At 39.9% G+C, this 22,741-nt stretch overlaps 1 protein-coding gene across 1 annotated transcript; it reads left to right on the top strand.

Annotated features, from left to right (window-relative positions):
* The first annotated feature begins 4,541 nt into the window (after positions 1-4,541).
* On the top strand, positions 4,542-5,078 carry LOC101556368 (MAP/microtubule affinity-regulating kinase 3-like). Its single transcript, XM_055126662.1, has one exon. It carries the CDS (start codon positions 4,542-4,544, stop codon positions 4,950-4,952), a length of 411 nt encoding a protein of 136 aa, XP_054982637.1. The 3' UTR covers positions 4,953-5,078.
* Positions 5,079-22,741: the final 17,663 nt, after the last annotated feature.

The following is a 22,741-nucleotide window of genomic DNA, read 5'->3' as shown; positions in this document are numbered from 1 at the left end:
AAAGCTTACATTTGATACACTGGGAATACCTGTAAAGGCGATTAGAGGCCACCCCAAAAGCCTCCGTCCCTCTCGAAGAGCCCGGCAAGATACTGAAAGTATCCAGCCTGCACGGCAGAGCCTGGCAAGCTACCTGTGGCATAGTCGATACGCCAAAAACAGTAACAACGACAGTCTTCATTCCCCTGATCCTGAAAGAGACCCCAACAGGCCATCGGGCTACACTAGCATGTGACAGGGACGAGTGGAGATGTTACTGGTGCCCGCTCAAGCAAATCGATGAACAGGGATGACAGTGATACAGTGATACAGTGATCTCATCCTTTGACATATCTTTGTATCTTTATTTGTAAAAATATTTATAGTTTGGGGCCAGAGAGGTTACAGCAGGGAAAATGCTTGTGTTTCATGCAGCTGACCTAACATGGTATAAAGTTCCCCAGCACTGCCAGAAGTACTCTCTGATCACCTCTTGGGGAAGCCCAAATCCTAACCTCCTCCTGTTACCCCCAAATATGTACAGTTTGAAATTCTGTGGTATCTTGATAAATTCCTTAGGACCATGGTGAAGCACAACTCAAATGGTTATCCTTTTCCATTCTTAGACAAGGAACGGAATAGTTTTGTATTAAAAGAAAATTGGCAAGGTGATATCTTGTAGTGAAGTACTGACTTGGCATGTCAGTGAGAGGTACTGAGGATGCAAACATTGCATCTTCTGATCATTCCTTGGCAAAGACACAAGAACACACATTTCTGTAGTGATACTCAGTATCCACAGCACAGCGGATCACAGATGGGAGAAATCCAAAGTAAAGAAAAGTAACCTGGCAAACTGGATCCTAGAGCGAAGCCTGTGATTTCACTCATTCCTACTGAGGTGCTCATTTGCCTCAGGGACAAAGCGCTTCCAGATCTTTGATAGGAAAAGGAATGCCTTCTCTTTAGTTTTTATATTTCACAGAAGTAAAATGTGAACATCAAAATATGAATAGCATCTACACTTTTCTATAGAAACAATAGACAAGGATTTTATTTTATTTGGGGGCCACACCTGGCAATGCTCAGGTGTTATACCTGGTTCTGCACTCAGGAATCACTCATGGAAGTACTTGAGAGACTATGTTATGCTGGGGATCAAACCCAGATCAGCTGCATGCAAGGCAAGTGCCCTACCCTCTATACTATCTCTTAGGATCTAAGGGATTTTAGTGTTACTATAGTAATGTCAACAGTGGCTACTTATAAGAACATTGAGAAAAGAAAACATTCAGTTTTCATAAGCTATCAGTGACACAGTCTATGAAACACCTGCTCGTGTGTGCAAGCTTCTGTACATATGTATTCATGTATATATGATAGAAAATAGATACATGTGCAATATGCGCAGTATGTATTTATCGCACAATGTGATATATTGAGCATGCAGGACTCACATGGTGTTTTCTTTCTTCAGCTGCCCTTTTCGTAATTTCTGTATTTCTTTATTCCACCCCTTTCCTTCTTCCCTGCATCGCTGCTCTTGGTGTTGTTGCTGCAGTGACTGGGCTGGCACACACCTCTGACCATGGTGCTCTCACATGCTTAGCTGTGGTTCTGGCAGGAGCCACTTGGTAGATCTTGGGTGCTTGCACTGGGCTGCACAGCTTCCTGGGATTTGCGGGCATTAGTGATGGTGCTTGCTCATGTGCTTGACCAAGGTCCCTCTCCTTGATTGAGATGTACAAGCAATGGTCATGGTACTTACTAGGGTGGGCTTTGTAGTGCTCACCTCACATTCCCGAGCTTATACTTGCTGGCCACAGGCCTCACACATGATTTTAGTTGCAGTGTGACACTAGTACACAGCTGCTGTGTTGCAGTTAGAAACTTCCTGTGGCCACCGGGGACCAAAGTTAGCAAAGCTGCCATGATTGTATCTGATATATGAAGCACCAGGGGACATGAACTTGAGATCACACACTCACAAAGCAGGTGTTTATGCACTGCATGGTCCTGCCAGACACCATTGCCTCTTTATTAAAGGAGCTATCATCTTCCTCCTGTGCACCTAGATGCAAGCACTGATATCATCATCAGCATCATCATCATCATCATCATCATCGTACTCACTGTCACTGTCATCCCGTTGCTCTTCGATTTGCTCAAGTGGGCACCAGTAATGTCTCCATTGTGAGACTTGTTGTTACTGTTTTAGGAAAACCGAAGATGTCACAGGTAGCTTGCCAGGCTCTGCAATGCGGGCGAGATACTCTCGCTAGCTTGCCGAGCTCTCCGAGAGGGGCGGAGGAATCGAACCTGGGTCGGTCACCTGCAACACTCAGTATATAGAAAATCCTACATTCACTTTAAGTTTCAGTATGCAACCATAATTTAGAAATTAGAATTTCCTGTTCAATGTATGAATCCATGTTGAAGAAAGGGCTTTTCCCCAACTCTGCTCCCATCCCATCACTGGCCTTGCACCTTCATCTCTCAGCTGTCAGAAAGATGGCCTCCAAAGAGATCACAGGCAATATCTCAAAACTGGCCCCAGTGGCTGGCGCCATTTTGCTAGGGAAGCCATGACACCTGATTACACGTGCTACTACGGCATACATATCAGTGACTGGTTGGTCCCCAGTTCCTGGAGTGACATTTCTGCTCTGCTAATGACACTGTGAACTCCATTCTCACAGACTAAACCAAGGCTAGACTTTACCTTGTAAGCACATACCTGCTCTGGTTCTTTGCTCTCCTTATATTTAATTTCACTGATTTTTTCTGAAGTGCACCTCTCAAAAATATTTTCAGTATTTTAAAATTCTTCAGTAACAGTAGTATAGTGGGGTGCATACCACCTGACCACTGAAAGATCTGTTTCTGTTATCCACACAAAAAAAATAGTTGCGTGATCCCAGCCAAATCCTTCAATCAAAATTTCCTTTCTCTATTTTAGATGAACAATAATAACATTTTTCCCAGCTGGCTTCAGCGTTTGGACAATGCTTATCTCAAATTATGTTGTAAAAAGTGACTTTGAAAACTATAATGTGCTAAATAATTAAGGAATTACTGCTGCTTGCATGTTGACGTGTGAAAAATGAAACCATAAAATAATTTTAATTCAGCATTCAGTAGTGTATTATCTTCATTATGGGTTTTATGCTGATATATATGTACATTATGGTGTGATTTGGGAGCTACCCCCTGCAGTTTTCTTACTCCCTGCTCTGTGCTCAGGGATCACTCCTGGTGGTGCTAGGGGTACCATCTACAGTGCTGGTGATCAAACTGATATTAGCCACATGCAAGGCACATATCCTAATTTTGATATTATATCTCCAGCTTCATTCTGCTATTGTCATGCTAGTTATTTCATCCTGCGTTACATTTAACAAGGAGAAAAGTTATTTCTATCATTCTTCCACCTTTGTACCCTAAATACTCTTAAGAATTTGGATGAGTAAAAACAGAAACATTTTACCCACTGCTACTTGAAGAAAAACACATTATATGTAAAGATGGTGTTTTAGAAAATGTCAGTTTAGTTAAAAAATCCAAAGACAAATAAGCAGAATGTATGCCTTTATTTGGGGTTAAAAAATATTGTATTTTAAGTAGTAGCACTGGAAAATAATATGTTGAGAGAACAAAGAGGGCTTTTTGTGTATGTGCTCCATTCAGCTGAACTCTTCTTAATGAACTCTCTTCAGACACATATGTTAGATAGAAATAAAGCCAAGTCTCTATCTTCTCTTCACTAATTAATTATAGCAAATGAGCCTGTAATGTGCATCATAACAACTTAATAAGCTGGGCCAAACTATTTTAGATTCTGACAAGTTAGTATTTCATCATTGTTGGACTACTTAAATGAACTAAGCAATACGGGGACATAAGTAGCTTTTGAATTACCTGTGTCTTTATAAAGAAATTTTGTCTTGTATATGAGATTTACATGGAAGGTATTAGAATAAAAGATGGCATCATACAAATGAGGACAGGGAGAAGAAGAAGGGAGAGAGTACCTGAGAACTTCCACAATTTTCATCTTCAATAGTACTGTATAGAACCCCAAGACAGCATGTCACAAAGGCCAGTGAGATGCCATTCCAAAAGGCCTTTCACATTTTCCATAGTTTTGGAACCAGAACAGCAGAGTCGCTTTTGACATCGCTGGTTACATTATCAGTTCTTGCCTCAAGTGTCTAACAGAACCAGGATCAAAGTGTGACTAATGTAAGCTCTTTAGTAATGTCTCAGCTTTTAATGAAACTTTAAAGGCAATTAGTGAGTCATTGAGTCAATGAATAGACTTTGTACATCTGGGTATGAGCTAAAATATGGCTTACTGTCAATGAAAGAGCCATGGGCTCCAGTCCAGCTAGGAATCATCAGAAACACAAGCATTGGAAACTTTAAAGTTAGGTTGTTGTTTTTCACATTAAAAGTCTGTTTGTCTTCTAGATGGTAACATCTGCTAAGGCCTCAAGTTGTTAATTGACCAACTTCAGCCTGAGGCAAGCAACACCTCTCTCCCTTCTTGAGGCACAGAGACCATGAAGTTATGGTATAAGCCTCTTCTAAAGGAAACGATTAACAGTGGGTCAAAACTCACAAGGAGTCGCAATGTATCCGCTGAGCAGAAGGATGAGAACAAAGAAGCAAAGCCTCGTTCCCTGCGCTTTACTTGGAGAATGAAGACCACTAGTTCCATGGATCCCAGTGACATGATTCGGGAAATCCGCAAAGTGCTGGATGCCAATAACTGTGACTACGAGCAAAAAGAGCACTTCTTATTCTTCTGTGTCCATGGCGATGGGCACGCGGGGAACCTTGTGCAGTGGGAGATGGAGGTGTGCAAGCTGCCAAGACGGTCTCTGAACGGGGTCCGGTTTAAGCGGATATCAGGGATGTCCATCGCTTTCAAAAATATTGCTTCCAAAATTGCAAATGAGCTTAAGCTGTAACCCAGTAATTATGGTGTAAATTAAATAGCAACTTTAAGTGTTTTCCTGAGCACTGATGGAAATGTATAGAGTAATATTTAGGCAATAGCGTCTGCATCTTCTAAGTCATGATATTAAAATACAAGGACGGGGGCAATCCTGGGAGCGAAAGCTGGAGTTTTTTTAGCGAATGCACTAGATTAAAGATTGTGACTGTGTGCCCTCTGTCTGATCCCCTGCCCGGGCACCCAGCTGTGGGCCTCATCTCCACCCTGTTTGCGTGGTGAGTGGCGTGTGTGCGCAAGCAGCTCCTGACACTGGCAGCACAGTGCTCCGAGGGCCTCTGTGGGAGGCATTTGGTGCTAAAATACGAAAATTGCCAATTCGAAATACTGAATTACTGCTAAGAATTAACCATAAGACGAGTTGATAATCAATACAGGTTTGCAGTTCGTGCCTGTGGCTGTTTGTTGTTTTGTGGGGTTTTTTGTTTTTGTTTGTTTGTTTGTTTGCTTTTTTAGTGCAAAAGGTTTAAATTTATAGTTGTGAACTTTGCTTGTGTTTTATAAGTAGATTCACAAGTTAATTAAAAATTCACTTTTCTCAGTAAAAAAAAAAGCTTGAGAAACAACACCACAGGTGGTCTTCTCCTTGGAGACTTCTTCCATATTTCCTATTTCTATCAAGTACTTCTGAAAAATTTACTAGAGATTTGCTTGCAAAATAGAACAGAGAGTGAAGTAACAATACTGAATATTTTTTATATACAAGTTTACTTAGGGGCAGGGGAGAACCTGTCAGCTGATCAGAACAGAAGAAATTTAGAAGAAAAGACCATCACCAGCAGAACAAATCAGCTCTTTTCCTTCTGGTTTGCTTCCTCATCCATGTCTCTGATAATGGATGAAACTAGAGGTTCATATAACCTGTTTGCTCCAAGGGTAAATTCTTAAGCGCCGAGTCTATTTTTATATGTTGCTTGATGTCTATCCAAAAATGTATTTTAAACTCATATTTGATGCTCTTCGGAAAAGTAAATACTTCTTTCAGTCATGAAATATCAAGATTGGGGGGACAGAATCATCTCCTCTTGCCTAACTTTATCCCCATGTCCTCTTTCCTATAAAGGATCTATTTTAGCAACTTTCTTATAAAATAGAGAGTGACACCAAGGGCCACAGAACAGGTTGAGGTCCATTCATGCAGCTGACCTACCCAAGCATTACCGAGCATAGCTCTAGAAGCTTCTGGTATTGCAAGGCTTCACACTGAATCATAGGCTTAACGGAGAGGTTTTCAGGCCTCCTGGTCACTGCTTGGAAGCCCCCCAAAAGTCATGATAAAATTCCCAAAGTTTTATGTCCTTTCCTGTATTTACATGCATTTTAATTTAATTTTAAAAAATTTATTGTGTGGTGCCAGAAATTGAACCCAGGCATATGTAAGGCACATGTTCTGCTATTGAACCAGATCATGGCTTTTATGTGTCCTTTTAAAAGCCCACCCCAAATCCCAAAGACTTCAAAACTTAGAGTGCAGTGGAAATTGTAGGAGGGCAGGAACAGGGATGAGATAAAGATGAGGTCAAGTCTCAGGGCCCTCCACTGGTCCCTGCCACAAAGGCCAATACAGAAGACAAGCAAGCAAGAACTGACATGAGCAATTATACTGGGTTCACTCCTGTCCTGAAGTAGAGAACTCAAAGAAATATTAGTTTTGAATAATCCCTCAATCAGACATTTTTATGTTAAAAAATATCTAAGTTAGCAATTTAGAAAGCCTTGGAATCAGTTTTAATCCTAAGGATGACAAAAGCATCTAAGAAGGTGGAGAAGATTTAATCAATGGTATATGACTAACTACAGTCTGTTTCTCCAACAAGAAGAACCATACTTCTTATGCGCCACTGCAGTTCACCAACAAGCAGTAAGAGCACTGTATATCTCCTTAGAACAGAAAATCAGCCCTTTTCCTGAATACATTTCTGTGACTTCTGCTCCTCTTTAACACTTCTTTTTATAGTTGTCACCCTGCCTGGGGGAACTTTTCTGTAACTCACCAGTAAAGCCTTCTCTGAAATCCCATCACAGCACTTCGTAGAACTGATTGGCAGTCTTCAATTCCAATAACTGAAACTTTTTCCTTAACAATAACTCATTCGATCTAAGCCAAATGCACCAATGTCATACTAACTCTGGAAAAGTATTCTCTCATAGAATACTTTTTGCCGACAGAACTTCTTCAGCCTTGTTCTTACTCTTAGCACTGAGGCTGGCCACTTTTTGAGGCAGATATAATTGATGCAAAACATTTTGTTATATCTAAATAAAACTATATTAAAATTCCAACATAACTATACATAGTTTGCCTTTAGTCAGTTTCCTTAAATCGTTCAGTTTTAATGAATCCTCTTCTTTGCGTTGAAAAACAAACATTGTTCCCTTTACTATTAGGTAGCTGAATAACTTAAGAAAACGATTATATCAGGTTAGCCTAGGAGGAAGGAGTTTGATTTCTCCATGATACCATAATAATTCTTTTTAAGTTTGCAAGAGTGGTAATACTCTGGGTAGGACATTTGTTGTGCTGGCTGCCAACTAGGGTTCAATCCCCAACACCATCTATTTTCCCCCAGCCCCACCAGAATTGATCCCTGAGTGCAGAGCTAGGAGTGAGCCCTAAACTCCACTGGGTGTGACCTAAAAACAAAATAAAATTTTAAAAAGCCTAAAAATAGGTAGTGAAAGAGTACAAGGAAAAATTTGTGTATATGCTATTAAAATAATATAATGAAATTATCATCAAGTATTAAAACATCAAAAATTATTTGTAGGTGGCCAAGACATATGACAGTAGTCAACCTCAATAATCACCAAGAAACAGAAAATTAAAAGCATTATGTGACCCTACACAAATATTAGAATGTCTAAAATTACAAAATCAAAAGGACAAATTAAAACCCCAGAACTCTCTCCTATGTTGGTGGTAGATACATACTCTATTACCCAAAAGTTCCACTTCCAGGTATCACCAAGATTGTGAACAGCAGCAATTGCAATAGCTTCAGGCTCAAAACTATTCAAACGGTCACCAATAAATGAATGAATAAATATATTGAGGTCTATTCACACAATGGAAAACTCAGTTATGAACAGGAAACAATACACACAAAATAAATGAACCTCAAAAGTTTGATATTAAGCAAAGAAAGCCACACAATGTGTATGCACAAGCTACAAAGACAGAGGAAGGAATTTATGCAACCTCTGTGGCATTAGCTCCGAAGGTGTGAAGAAGTCCAGTGACCAAGGATAGAAGTGCTTGTCATCTTTCAAAAGTCCTTCAAGGGCCCACACTGGCCACCACACACACTTTCTCAAGTCCACAGTGATGCTGACGCTCAGCATGGGGGCTTCCAGGAAAGAGGACAACCTGTCCTGTTCCCTGAGACTCAGCTTCCCTGTGACCTGGAGAGCCTATCTTTACTTCTGTTATGTCCCCAACAAAGCAACAAAGGATGTCGGTTTTAAATCAGGGTTATAAATGAAACTTTCAAGCTGTGCCATGGTGGAGGGTACAAGTTGGCAAGGGGAGTGTAAAAGTAGAGTAGATTGCTTCAATGCCAAAGATGTTGCAGACCTTCTCTTGATACACAATCCTTAGGAGAGACACAGTAGGTGGACACTGTACTAAGGTGCTTTATGAATTTGTTTGAACTCTGTGCACAGACCACCTGAAGTCCTAGAAGGTATAAGCAGACAATACTGCTGCAATTAAATACGAATGACAATGGAGACAGCCCAAGCATATTGAATGATATGACTGACAGCTAATTGTGCTGGGTAATAAACCAAGTGGGGATAAGCAAGTGTTTACACAAGAGTTATTCTTGCTCAGTTGTGTGATTTAGTTTTTGATTTTCCTCTTCCTTTTGTTATTTCTGTACCTGTAACTTTTTCCATCGCAGGAACCCTTGTTTTCTGTCTTGGTGTTTCTATGGCAGGGTTTAAAACAAAGGTTTGCAGCGAAGGATGTTAAGTGGAAGAAAGACAATAAAGCCCCCTCTTCCATCATGATTCCTGGTTCTTCCCCCATCCGTAAGACTGGTGTCAGGAGCCTTGTGTGGAGCTTGCGACACATCTCCTATGTCCTTCACGTCAGGTTCCATGAACTACTTGTCCAACACCTTACTGTTTACCCCATACAACACCCACTACTTCCCATTCACAACACTCACCTCCCTTGTACCCTGAGATCAAATAGTTTAGAGGCAAATGCACTGGGATTGGTGTAGACAATGGCTAATGAAAAAGGGCCATGCATCTCAGTCCTGCTTGCACTGTTGTTAGTGGGGAGCCTTTTGAAATTTCTTATGACCAGACCCCTCTTTCAGATTTGGGCATAGCTTTACTGGGTGGATTCCTAGCAGTTGTAGTTTTGAAAATACTCCAGGCAAATCTGATGTATACAAGCCCCAAATCACTGCTTACAGTAGGGGCATATTTACCAGGTACAGGGCAGAGCCACAAATAAAGCAAGACATTGGAGAAAGTATCATAAATGTAGAATCACAATATTTTACTGTCTAAAGAGAAGAGAAAGGGGGATAGGAGAAACCAGTTTATCAGAGGTTCTGGGACAGCATTTGGGCCTCAGTGAAGAGAAGTTGACCTAGATGTAGCTCTACTCAGTCTTATGCAACAAAAAAATAAGTGAGTACTATGATGCTTCCTCTCGGGGTACAAATCCCACCTTTAATCTGATGGACAGAGGCAATACTAAGGGCCTCTGAGCATAAGAAAAGTAGCCAAGGCCAACTGAAGACAATCTGCTTTCACCAATATAGAAGCTTCAGAACCTTCCAGCACCTCTCGTACCACACTACTGTGTGAGCCACTTCTGTACTACACCAAAACACACATATATACCACACCACACACCACACACCACACACCACACACACACACACATACACACACACTATTCACTATCACTTGGCAACTCCCTTTTTCCATGTGGTAATGTTTGGTAGGAATATCCTGGTAGTTGTTACTATTGCTTTTATTTGAAAATTTATTTCTTACTCTTCACAGTAAAATCTCCTTTGCCTAGAAAACTTCAAGTGTAGACCTTACAGTTAAGGGTACCTTGTGTAAGTGCTGATTTTATTCTTTATTCATCCTAAAACCCCAGACAGATAATTCTTGCAACTTCAGTTATTGTCCAATCAATAAAACTGACATTATAATACCTGCCTTACAAGATTCTGTCAGGATTCAGTGAGCTCATACAATGTTCTTGACTATAAGGAGTATACAAGTCTAACAACCTCTTCCACTACCTTAGACATTCCCACATCTATTGTAGTAGCCAATAGTCATGTGTTGTCATTTAAATTCACATTAATTAAAAATATCTAAAAATTTTGAAAGTTCCTTTTTTTCCCTCAAATGTGATATAGTCACATATCTATGTGTCATATTGAACACCACATACTACAGACCATTTCTATCACTTTGGAAAGTTCTAGTGAATGGTGACGTTATAACATTATAATTAAGCAGCCTAAATATAGCTATAATGAAGACAGAAACCATTCCTGGAATCCAGAAGCCAGGGGGAGGGATAGGAGGGGCTTGTTGCAGGCCTAAATCCTTCCATCCAAATAGTCCGTATGTAAATAACTGCCTCTTCTTGGTGTTTGCTTCTAGGAAGAAAGGGACAAAAGAAGATATTGAGGAATCTGAAAATAAGCCTGACTTGCTAAGCAATTTTGCCAAGGCTGAACAGGTTATATTGGTCTTTAGTTCTATATAAGCAAATAAAGCCATCTAAAGTTGCCAAGCAAAGGCACATTTGCCATTAATTTTATTAATTATAGAAGGCTTCTCTACACTGACTTGGTCAACTTTGGATTCATTTCCTTAGCAGCCTGGGCCGAGTGAAGCCACATAACACAGCCATGATGCAGGAATTCTTTTGAGAACATCTTAACCCGTCACCTGAGACTTTGAAGTTGTCTTTTATCTGAGGGTATGTCCAGGCCAGCTTGCCAGCAATTGTCTTACAAGGATAGTCTCCAGGTCACTAGCTCAGGTCATGACTTGCTTCAACAAGAAAAACCAGAACATAATGGGTCACAGGGTGTGGCCTAGCAAACTGTGCACTCCATAGATCTCTGGGGCATCATTTGCAAAGTTTTCATCAATGTGTCCTTTTATTCTGACAGCTTCCCAAAAAATACTAAGGAGTGACTCTTAAAAGAGGGGTGGCGTTCTCTAACTTTCACAAAGGTAGTATAGAAATTAGCACAAGGGTGATGACGAGAGCCACTCTGAAGCTAAAGGGCAAAAGCAGATAAAAATGTCAACATCCTTAACCTAAGGTAATTCAACATTGCCACTGTTGCCACCGCAACAGGCTTTGTTCCAACAACTGCGGGAGAAATCCTGCTTCATGAGTCATTGCATTGTAGCATCCTTGCCTTCTGGTTTTACAGATTTTAATTGGTTCTGAGTAGATTTCACACTGGCAAGATGGGTTTAAAGACTTGTTCTATAATCACCTGGGAGTGATTAAACACAACAGTACATTCTGGAAAAATAGTGCAGGCATTAAGGTATTTTTCTTGCATGCAGTTGACGTAGGTTCAATTCCCAGCACCAAATATGATCCTCCAAGAACTTCCAGGAGAGACCCTGAACAGAAATAGCCCATGAGCACTGCCAGGTATGGCCCCCAAACTAAAACAACTGAAACCTGATTCTAATTCCTACTTTAGATCAATTAATTAGAAGCCTTGTGAGTTGAGCCAAGGCACAGTATTTTATAAACCTTTCTCCTGTATAGTGTGGAGCATAATAACTCTTCTGGCCAGTGGAAAGACTGGAACAAAGGAAATAAATACAATTTGATGCCACATGTCTGGGACACACTGCTTAAATGAAAGGAGACCTCTGAAATATATTCACACATGTCTTTGAGGTCCAAATCCAGGCAGAAAAAAGGAAGAAATCTTCTTCAAATAAACAATGGGATCTAGCTTGCATGAAGGCAGAATGGCAGGTCTTCAGTGTTCGGTTGTTTTTGTTTGTTTGGTTGGTTGGTTTTGGCTTTTTAGTCACACCTGATGATGCTCATGGGTTATTTCTGGCTTTACATTCAAGAATTACTCGTGGAACTATATTGGATGTCAAGAACTGAACCAGGTTTGACCATGTGCAAAGCAAAAGCCCTACCTGCTGTACTATCACTCTGATCCCTAGCACTTGGTTTGAAAGTTTAGAATGAAGCTGCAAATGTAAGAAAGAATACCAGTCTTATTTGGGGGACTGGGGTGTTACACCCGGCAACACTCAGGGGTTACTCCCGGGTCTTCACTCAGAAATTACTCCTGGTGGTGCTGGGGAGACCATTTCAAATTGAAATTAGGTTGGCTGTGTGCAAAGCAAGCAACCTATTCACTGTGCTATCGCTCCAGCCCACAGAATACCCAATCTTACTCATCAACTCTTCCGGAATGCTCAAATTGATCTTAAAAGTATAAGAGACAAGACAGGAAAGGAACAAGAATGAGGAAGATGAGAAGGAGCCTTGACTCAGCCAAGGTACGGCATAGTAATGTGGGGGATGTGCTTCCATGACCTACACATACACCAGCATGACCACAGGTATAGACTCTTCCAGAATGGTGACTTGTTTGTTCAGAAGACTTCCTAATTACCTGCTAACCAAACCTCTTCTACTCATTTCAGAGAATGACTTAGTCATCTTGCCCAATGCCAGAGCCTCTGTGAGTCATGGGCCACATTCCCTTCACGTTCGGACCTATGAGAGAGGTGCCCCTTGGAAGTCTCCTGAGGTTACATCTGTCTCACTTGTCCTTTTGGTGTTGTCACTGTCATGAGTCAGTGTAGCCTGAGGGAGGGAGAAATGTTCAAAATTTCAGAAAAACAGACCTATTCAAACTGGTTTTCAGAAGAACAACTAATCTTGTAAGTGTATGCTGTGTTTTCAAATGTATGTGCAGGGCCTAAAAACACACATCCACTTAGAATTCATTGAGGCCTGTGTCTTCTGAAGATAGATACTAAAAAACAAATTTGGGCAAGAAAACATTTCCCCACTTCCTTATTTCTACTCATTCAAATCCTTGACTGGTTTCAAAAGCCAGTTCACTGTTCGTGTTCTTGATGCACTTCCACAGCCTGAAGTTACCTCTTTCCACTCAGGATTTATACTGATTGCCTGACCCTGTCATTCAGTGTTTTATTCATATATTGAATAATTGCACCTCTCATATTCATTTATTTGATCATATGGAAGTATCTTTATATTTTTGTACCAGTCATAGTTTTAAATGTCCCATATTTGAATACACCAAGTACAAAGTGGGAGAAACAAGTTTTTGGTGACATTCACTGAACATGATATGATTCATTATGAAATAATTTCCATTTGTGAGTGAATTTTATCTCATGTCTGTGCCTCTTTTACAAATATGTAAGTATAAGGTCAGGTGCCCTGGTTTTCTCATAACTGTAAGACCCAAATGTCAGGAATCTCTGAACTCCTTAAATGTGTTGTGCGCCAAAAACATGACTGAGGAGTAGGATGGGGAGGTTGGGGATGTCTCCACTGGTCCTCCATAAAGACATGTATCTTTATAAACAATTTCTAGACCAACCACAGCTGCTATGATGTTGACTCACCCACCGCCCTGCTCTAGCTATTCACAGCTAAATCTCTGAGAAGATGCAAGCCAAGCAGCTAAAGTTCATGGACACATAGGTCCCATTGCTGAAAACTCTGGGGCACTCTTGGGAGGTGGGTGGGTTAAGTCCCCACTCTGCTGAAGTGCTGGCAGCTGCATCTGCAACGCCAGAGCTTCACTAATACTCTGTGCAGAGACATCAAACTGCAAAATAAAGGCACCCACCGCCTACGCTGGGAATTCTGGGGTCTTCTCCAAGTCAGGATGGTAAGCAATGTCCCTCACCACTGAACTTCTAGAAGCTTCATCTCCTACAGCTGCTGCCATGTGAACTCATGGGCCCAAACTGTAGATCTTAAAGTTTCTGATCTTGTGGGGTGACACCTCAATACTGAAATTCCAGTGGGAGCACAACAAATTAGATGGAAAAGTAAAATGGAAGCAAACTCAACAAACAAAAACAATAACACAGAAGGCTCAACTGCAATAAACAACTTGGTAAATTCTTAGACAAGGACTTAACAACCCATGGTGAGATAAAAATTTTCACATAAAAATTGATTTTTTTAAACCATGGATTAATATTGGAGCTTTGTTTTCTAATCAATTTCAATACTGGAATTATATCAATAGTCTGGCTTTTGTTTACATTAAAAAATTAAAATAAAAAGAAAGATTTTAAAAAATTACTTAATTAGTTAAAAGAGTAATTGCTAAAGGATGAGTGTGAAAGCAACCAATTAAAGGATAGGGTGTCATTGATTAGAAAATATACCTTGATTTTAACACATAAAAAATGTAAGTTCATAAGTGGTTATTGTCTTATAGGCAAATGCATTAGGGAGTTAGCTCAAGTGAAGAGACCCATAACATGTGTAAGGCCCTGAGTTTGTTCCCTGGCACCATATCAACTATATCAAGCACTGTTGTGAGTGACCCATAACTGTGAGTGACCCATAGTTCCTTTAAAACTGAAAAATAATAAGTGGAGATAACATTCAATAAAAGTTTTTAAAGCTCCCTCAATAAAATTGTACCACAAATCAGAGTACAAAATTGTTACAGATAGTGTATTTGAGACTTACTCTAAAACTCTTACATACAGTATATTTGAGACTTATTCTAAAATAGTAAGTATCCAGTCTTTGGCCATACCAAGAGCTGATCATGACCTCTATTTTAAAAATTTTTTGTTTGTTCATTTTTTCAACCACCTCCTGTGGTGCTCAGGAGTTAAGTCCTGGCTATGAACTCAAGAATTATTTCTGGTGGTGCTTAGAGGGACCAGATGGGATGTCAGGGATCAAACCCAGGTTGGCTATGTACAAGGCGAGAGCCCTACATGCTATGCTATCACTCCAGCCCACTAGTAATGGTCTCTGATATAGCAAGCACCACTTACACTCCCAGAACAGAAACCACTCCAAGGAACAAAGCTGTGCTGTCTTCGTATTTTCCTTCTAGAGTACATGGAGGCTTTTAAATACAGTTCTAAAAGAATACAGTCATGTGAGTTTGTTTATTTTTTTTTTTTGGTTTATTTCAAAAACTGAGGTTGAAACTAATACAAGTATTTTATGCAATCATATTTTCATTTAAAAGAAGAATTAGTCTGCTCTCTGCTGGCTGCCCTCCAGAATGAGGTTGCTTTCCTGTTCAGTCTTTTGCAGCACAATTATCAACTGGTCCACACTGACCCATCAGTCACCAGAATCTTTCTGCTCATGTCACAGTCTACAAAGTTGCCCCAACTTTCTTTCCGACACTTGGTAAACACATTAAACACATTTCATTTGTACATATCAGTGGGTCATGTGAAACCCACTGCTCTCTCCCCACCCATCCAAATGTTTCACAGTGCTTTCCACAAGATGAGTAAGCCCACAGAGAATTGTGAGAACCGAACAAAGAATAATCAGAGAAAGAATAGTGTTATCACTTAGTGCTGGGGTTACAACTACCCAGTTAATCAGTAAGAAACAATGTAGGAAGTTACTGATTTGTAGGTTCACAAAGATGGGTGAGCAATGGGCCAGGAGAAGAATGTCTTCTGTCTTCTTCCATTTACGGTCTTCACTAGGGAATTGAAAAGTAATCTTAAATTAACTCTTAAGCAACTGGTATCAATGTCAACTTTAAATGCAATAATCCTGCTTTTATCTCCTCTTCTAAAATACCTTATTTCTTTTAATTGTGAAGTAGAATCCAATGTTCTGATATTCCGGGCGTGAATCTTTCCTTTTAAAAATCCAGATGAATGAGAAGAGGGATAAATTAAAGTCCCAATGGATGGCTATAGAGATAGTACAGTGGGTTAAGTACTTGCCTTGCACGTGAATGACCCAAGTTTGATCCTTGGCACCCCGTGGATCTCCAGTGTGCCACTGGAGAATGGCACACCAGTGCCCATTCTCCACCACTAATGAACCCAACTAGGAATAAACCCCAAGTACAGAGCCAGGAGGACAGCCTAAACATAGAGCCAGGAAGACATCCTGAACATGGTGCCAGGAGTAATCCCTGAGCATCGCTGGGTATAGCCCCAAAAACAAAAAACTGCAGATGGATGTCTAAGTTTGCACGTACTTGCCAACCTACCTATTGAATACCCAACAATCATCTGAAATTCATGTGAATCAGAGTGAGCTTGAATTTGTGCTTCTTTAAACTCAGGAGAACAAATTGACTTTACTTTTGCCCTGGCATTCTCTTCTCCATTCAGACCTGTGCTGAGTTCAGGGAGAAAAAAACTGTGGCCATACAATCTACTCAGCAGTTACAGAGGTATTCCTTCTGGCAGCGCTGCAAATGTGGTCCCTTTGCTTTCCCATATCCAGTCAGATGACATCTGAGCTGCCTGTTCTGTGGGTGAATAAGGCAGAAGAAAGAGGTAGTGCTTTTTTTTTAATTAAAAAAAATTTTTTTTTCATGAACCACCGTGGGGTACAGTTATAGACTTACAAACTTCCGTGCTTACGTTTTAGTCATACAATGATAGAGGACCCATCCCTTCACCAGTGCCCATTCTCCACCACTAATGATCCCGGTATCCCTCCCACCACTCCCCACCCACCCCCCGCCTCTGTAGCAGGGCATTCCCTTTTGCTATCTCTCTCTCCTTATGGGTGTTGAGAAGGTGGTGCTTTGTAATGTTACAATTTGCCTCATGCTGGGAAAAGAAGCTGAAATCTGTTTAATCAGTTAAAGAATTAATAAGTCATGGGTTCCTGCATATCCGCCTCCTCTTTCTATGGTATTAGTACTATGGAGAAAATAGTATGGAAAATTAAGATCAAATATAAGACCAGATATACCATGTATATAAAATCACTTATACCTACTTCAAAAACAAAGTTCCTGGTTTTATATCTAAACAAGTGATAACCAACACTATATTAATGTTTTTAATGACCCAAAAGTTGCTTAAGAATTAGGAAAATACCCTAATCATATAGTATCTCAATAGGCCAATGTGGTGCTCACAATATAACATCAATGGATGTTGCCAATTGAAAGAATGGATGATTATTTTCCATGACAATGAATGCCACCCAAGGAATACCATCCTTAAAACATTGCCAAAATCTCTACCCGAGAAAAAAGCAGCAGTTTGATTCTGGTTGGAGTTTTATCATATTATCCTGGCCATGGCTATATAGTTCAGGAACATATGCTAAGAACAAATGATTGGTAAGTTAAGGTCAAAGTTCTCTGGGCTTCTTGATTCCAGCAGTAGTGCTCCGTGTTGCATGGTACCTTTGGATTCCACTTGATCCTCTCTCAAGAAATGTTGGCACCGAGGCAATAGAGATAGTACAGTGTGGGTAGGGCGTTTGCCTTGCATGCAGCCAACCCAGGTTTGAAAGGACTCTATATAGTCCTCTAAACTCGCCAGGTGTGGTTCCTACGTGCACAATCAGAAGTAATCTTTGAGCACTGCTAGGTGTGGCCCAAACTATTCTCCTTCCTCTGACCTCCCCACCCAAAAAAGACAAGTACTGGCACAAGTAACACAGACAAGCTCCCTTGTCCTGGACTCTTAAGCAGACATGGCAATTGACTTTGGCCTCCCTCCCCGACGGGGCTCTCAGGGGCTGATTGCTAGCTGTGTGGTTGTAAGGAACCCTAGTTCTCTGGCAACATTTCTAAACCTGTTCTGAGAAAAGGAGTTCTGAGAGATGAAAATAGATGGTGTTAGATGATAGTCTAGGAAATGCTGAATACCTTGTCCTTTCTTGATTAGTCACAATGCTCCTTGCCTGTGTAAGTCTCTTAGACATCTTGTCCCCATACAACATATTTAACCCTCTTGAGCTGAGGTCCCACAGTCCTAATTGCAGCTCATTGAACTGTGGAAGTGTCAGCAGGATGCTTGCTCACACCTGATTCGAGAAGTGTCACCCAGAAATGAACTGCTTGTGTCTCTTTTTGCCATGAGTTAAGAAAATCTAACTAAAGCACTGCCTTTCTTATGTGGCTAATAAATACAATATCCAAAAACAAATCTCCAAGTCCGAAGAATGAAGCCACAGACGCAAAGTTAAAAAAGGCTGGTCCCTGTAAAGCAACTCTGTTGTAATATGAGTCCAGACTTTGAGGTCCAAGATTTTGAAGGCTTCATGACTTCATTCAGGAATCTTAAAAACAACTGTGGTCATCATTCCCTAAAAACGCTGTGCTTACAGTGCTCCACAGACTAGGAGATAAAAGTTTTCTGGGCTGATTTGTTGTTTGTTTTTTCCTTAAAGACTTGCCAGAAAATATGTAAACTATTTAAAACCTGACAAACACGTAAGCTGGGCATAATAAAATCTGTCCTGAATGTTGTTCTACTAAAAAAAAAAAAATCTCTGAGTACCTTCTCAAATAAATAAATGATCTATGCCTTTCTTGTCACTCTTCAATAGTTTAATAATGAAAATGGATGGTTTTGGAAAGTTTTAGGTCAAATCTTCCAATGCCAACATTCTTTTTCTTTAATGTCAGTCGCCACAGCATTCCAAACTTTTAGGCCAATGCTGCTTCCTGCATTTATTCTGACACATATCAGAAGCAGCAATGATAAGGTTCAGCCCAGCAGCCCAAGCTGGGTTTTTCCTGATACACCCCTGCTTTTGACTTTTGACTTTTCTTTACCTCCCGCCTTCCTGCTGCCAGCCTCCAATCTGCCCAGGAGTGGGCAGGCTCTTGGTAGGAAATGACTTTTCCCTTCCTATTTTCCCTTTGTTGTTGCCCTGAGATAAAGGGGGTGGGACACACTTGGTCACAGTGTTCTCTGCAATGTCCCTGGTGATGCACACACACATCTGGCGGTGGGCTGCCAGTGAGTTCCTCTTTCTATTATGCCACCAGGAAATCAGAACCAGCAATGCCACTATGCGTGTCTGGCAGTTGTCATGCTGCCATAATGGAAAGCCACGTACCTGCAAAACTGCCATTGAACCACATTCTCCAGCTTTTGCATTTGCTTTTTAATCGTCTGATGCCTGAAAGACCCACTATAAAGAAAAGCATTTTAGTTTACCCTAATATTACAACTCACACCATTAAGAATTGAAAAAGACATAGCAACTAGTAAATATTGGAAAGAAAAAAATGAAAATGGTTACCCCAGAGGTAACTATTCCTGATTTGGTGAGATGAAAATTAGTGTTTTATAGTAGAATTCATAAAGTCAGTGGTAAAACAAAAAAATAAATAAATAAATCCAACTCAATTCTTTCTTGCTTTCCAGATAAAATAAAATATTCCTGAGACATATATCTTTGAACTTGCTATTCCCCGAATTAGTTTAGAGATAAATCAATCTATTCACATTCAAATAAGGATTGAAGCCATAGTGGGGAAAAAACAAACAAGATTTAGCGTTTAAAGTAACATTTTGATGGCTTGATCACCTCCCACCCCACCCCATCCAAGCTTAGGAGGTTCCTGTGGCTTGCCTGAAATAAACTGAATTTCTCCACCTTCTAGTGGGTACATATTTTCTAGCCTTCTCCATAAAATGTTAGGGGCATGGTAAAATGAGTTTGATAGAGAGAATAAAAGAATGCATAAGCTATTCTAGCATTCCTTTGAGATAAATAATCCATCATCTCCTTAATTTTAGGTTTTGGATATTCAAATAATTATATTTTAAATAAGTGTAATGGATCAAATATAACCTTTTCCTTTAAAAATTATTTTACTCTCCAAAGCAATTATTCATTTCCTTCACATTTTTCAAAGGATAAAGCAGTGACATTAATATTTAGCATTTATGTAGTTGGCACACTGGCATGCACTTTGCATACATTATTTTTTTCAGATTCCATGACAACCTTAAGAGATAATCACATCCCATTTCATATAGAAGGAAACTGGGGTTTGGAAAGGTTAATGATTTGCCTAAGATCACATAGCTAGACAGAGCTAAACTGGGATATGAATTTTTTTCTCTTTGATGCGCCTACCCACACATTTCATATGGGAAAAAATGTGATAGGTATTATTGCTTGTTGATTAAAAAGAGCTACCTACAGAAATTGCAAACATGAATAAATAAATTTTGCAGTTAACATACAGAATAAATATAATGAATAGGAAGATATATCCTACATAACTATTCTGAGACATATGTGGATAACATGATATCCACCTCCATCTTATAGTATTTCCCCTGAAAAAAGTGACAGTTCAAGTGTTCTAAAATCTCAGTGATTGCTTGCAGGCATCCATTCTACTTTGCTTGCATAGGCAGTACACTGATGATAAAGGAACAAAGGACAGATCTACAATCAAGGCTCTGGGGTATTAAAAAATGTGTATTTTTACTAATTTCAATTTTAGAAAAAAAACTGCTCTAATATAGGCATCTTATAAGTGTTTGACACTTATTTGATTTTAGGAAGCTGAATTCAAGCCAGAGCTACTTAAGCGAAGCAGCTGTTGGTGCAAGATGGAAGAGTTAAGAATATAGGCCTGTTTGAAGTAATTCCCAAACTTGCCTGGACATCTTTCTAACACTGCCACACTTATCAGAATCTCCACATTTTGGAAATTTCAATGACATTATAAACTATCTGATCTTTAGTACCAATTGGGTGAATTTGATTACTTTGCTTTCTAATGAAAACATTATTTTTCAGCCACCTCAACCCTAATTGTGCATTAGAATCACCTAGAAATTATTTAAAACAAATCCAATCCAGTATCTTACCCCAATATATTGTTACTGGAGTGGTTTGAAGCACCCCAGAGTTTATTTCACAAATTCTTCTGGTAGCTCTGGACCACTACTCTCTGCAGCTTGTAGAGAAATAATATGTTCATGTATCCTGTGTTGATAGCCCTAGAAATATAAGCCTGCTTCACACTGGTGGAGTATTGGAACACTGTATGACTGAGACCTAATCACGGACAGCTTTGTAATGGTCTACCTCACAGTGATCTAATAAAAAAATAAAAAAATAAAAATTTTTAAAATGTAGATCCAGAATGCATGAATCAACTAAGATTAGATTACTTCTATTTAGATACAAAGCTATTATTGTTACTAAAAGATATTCAAAAGATACATCAAACTTTATACAAAGTTTTTTAATGGGATCTTATCTATAAGACCTCATTACATTAAAATATGAAGCTTATTGAGAATTAATATCTAACTCTGCTATTGACTTTCCATTCATTCTAGATAAGTAACTTTACCTCTGTGAGTTTCAGTTTATTGAATTTTAAAAAGATTATCAATACCTAATAACTTGCCTTGAGAATTTCAAAAAGGATTTTGTTATTTGGCTTGAACCCTTTAAGAACTCTAAGATCCACTATGAAGAGAAATTTCTCAGTAAGCATTTCAACATAAGCTTTGTGTTTCCCAGATGTTAGCATGCTCAGAACTCAATACAAGGTAATACAATGTAAAGTACATAATTGGTATTAAGGAAATGAGTAATATTGATTAAGCAGATGGATAAAATAATGAATGCTAGTAAGAGGAAATTGCAGAGAATGCAGGCTAGATATTATAAGGTAAATGCAGAATTATTATAATATAATATTATAAGGTAAACCCTTTCCATCACCAACATTATCATCACCTTTGTGCAAGCAGTAACCGTATTTTCAATCACAGTTTTGCCATGGCATCCTTGGTTTTTATTAGATAAATGTCTGTCAGTCAAATTAGAGGGTAATCAGACACTTTTGTAGTCATTCACCTGTTCCATGTCCCATTTCTAGCTACTTCAGGAAATAAGTGCTTCAGAAACCAGGTAGAGAAGAAGAACAGGATATAGAATTTCAACTTTAACATGAAAATGAGGGTCAGAGTGATGGTACTGCTTTTAGGCTTGCCTTACACATAGCCAAGACTGGTTTGATTCCTGGTACCTCATGTGGTCCCCCGAGCACCACCAGTGGTGATACCTGAGTGCAGAATCACAAGTAACCCTAGAGCATAACCATATGTGGCTCCACAACAAACAACAACAAAATAACATGAGTATACACACACACACACACACACACACACACACACACACATATATATATATATATATATATATGAGAATAGTGCAGGAAGAACGGTGGAATTGAAAAGATGTCTGTGCCCGGAGCCGGAGATCCTTCATCCTCTCAACCACTTCTTCGATGCTCTTGAAGGCTTTCCACGCTGCTCTCTTCCTCCTGCGCAGTTCTGGCGCCAAGTCGTTCCTCATGTAGAGTTCTCGACCCAGGTACACATAGCTGCTGCATTCAGAGATGCATTCAGAGATACAGGAAGTTCTTTGTGCACTAATGTATGCCTCAGAGACCTGGGCCCTACACAAACAGGATGAGAACGCTATTCGGGTACCCCAAAGAGGAATCGAAAGAGGTACGCTAAGAGTATCACATCTCACTCAAGTGAGAGAAGGAATCCGGAGTTCCGACCTCTGTCGATGGTCAAGAATCAGGGATGCTGCTGTCTCGTTTGCCAAGACATCAAAAATCAGATGGGCCGGTCATGTAATGCGATTCAGAGACAACCACTGGACTAGAGCTGTTACCGACTGGATTCCACGGGACGTCAAAAGACTGTGTGGCTGCCCACCAAGGAGATGGTCAGACTTCT

Source organism: Sorex araneus, chromosome 1 (genome assembly GCF_027595985.1).
Source record: "Sorex araneus isolate mSorAra2 chromosome 1, mSorAra2.pri, whole genome shotgun sequence".
Lineage (NCBI taxonomy): Eukaryota > Metazoa > Chordata > Mammalia > Eulipotyphla > Soricidae > Sorex > Sorex araneus.
The sequence above is the reverse complement of the archived record's forward strand: the minus strand, read 5'-3'. Positions and strand labels throughout refer to the sequence as shown.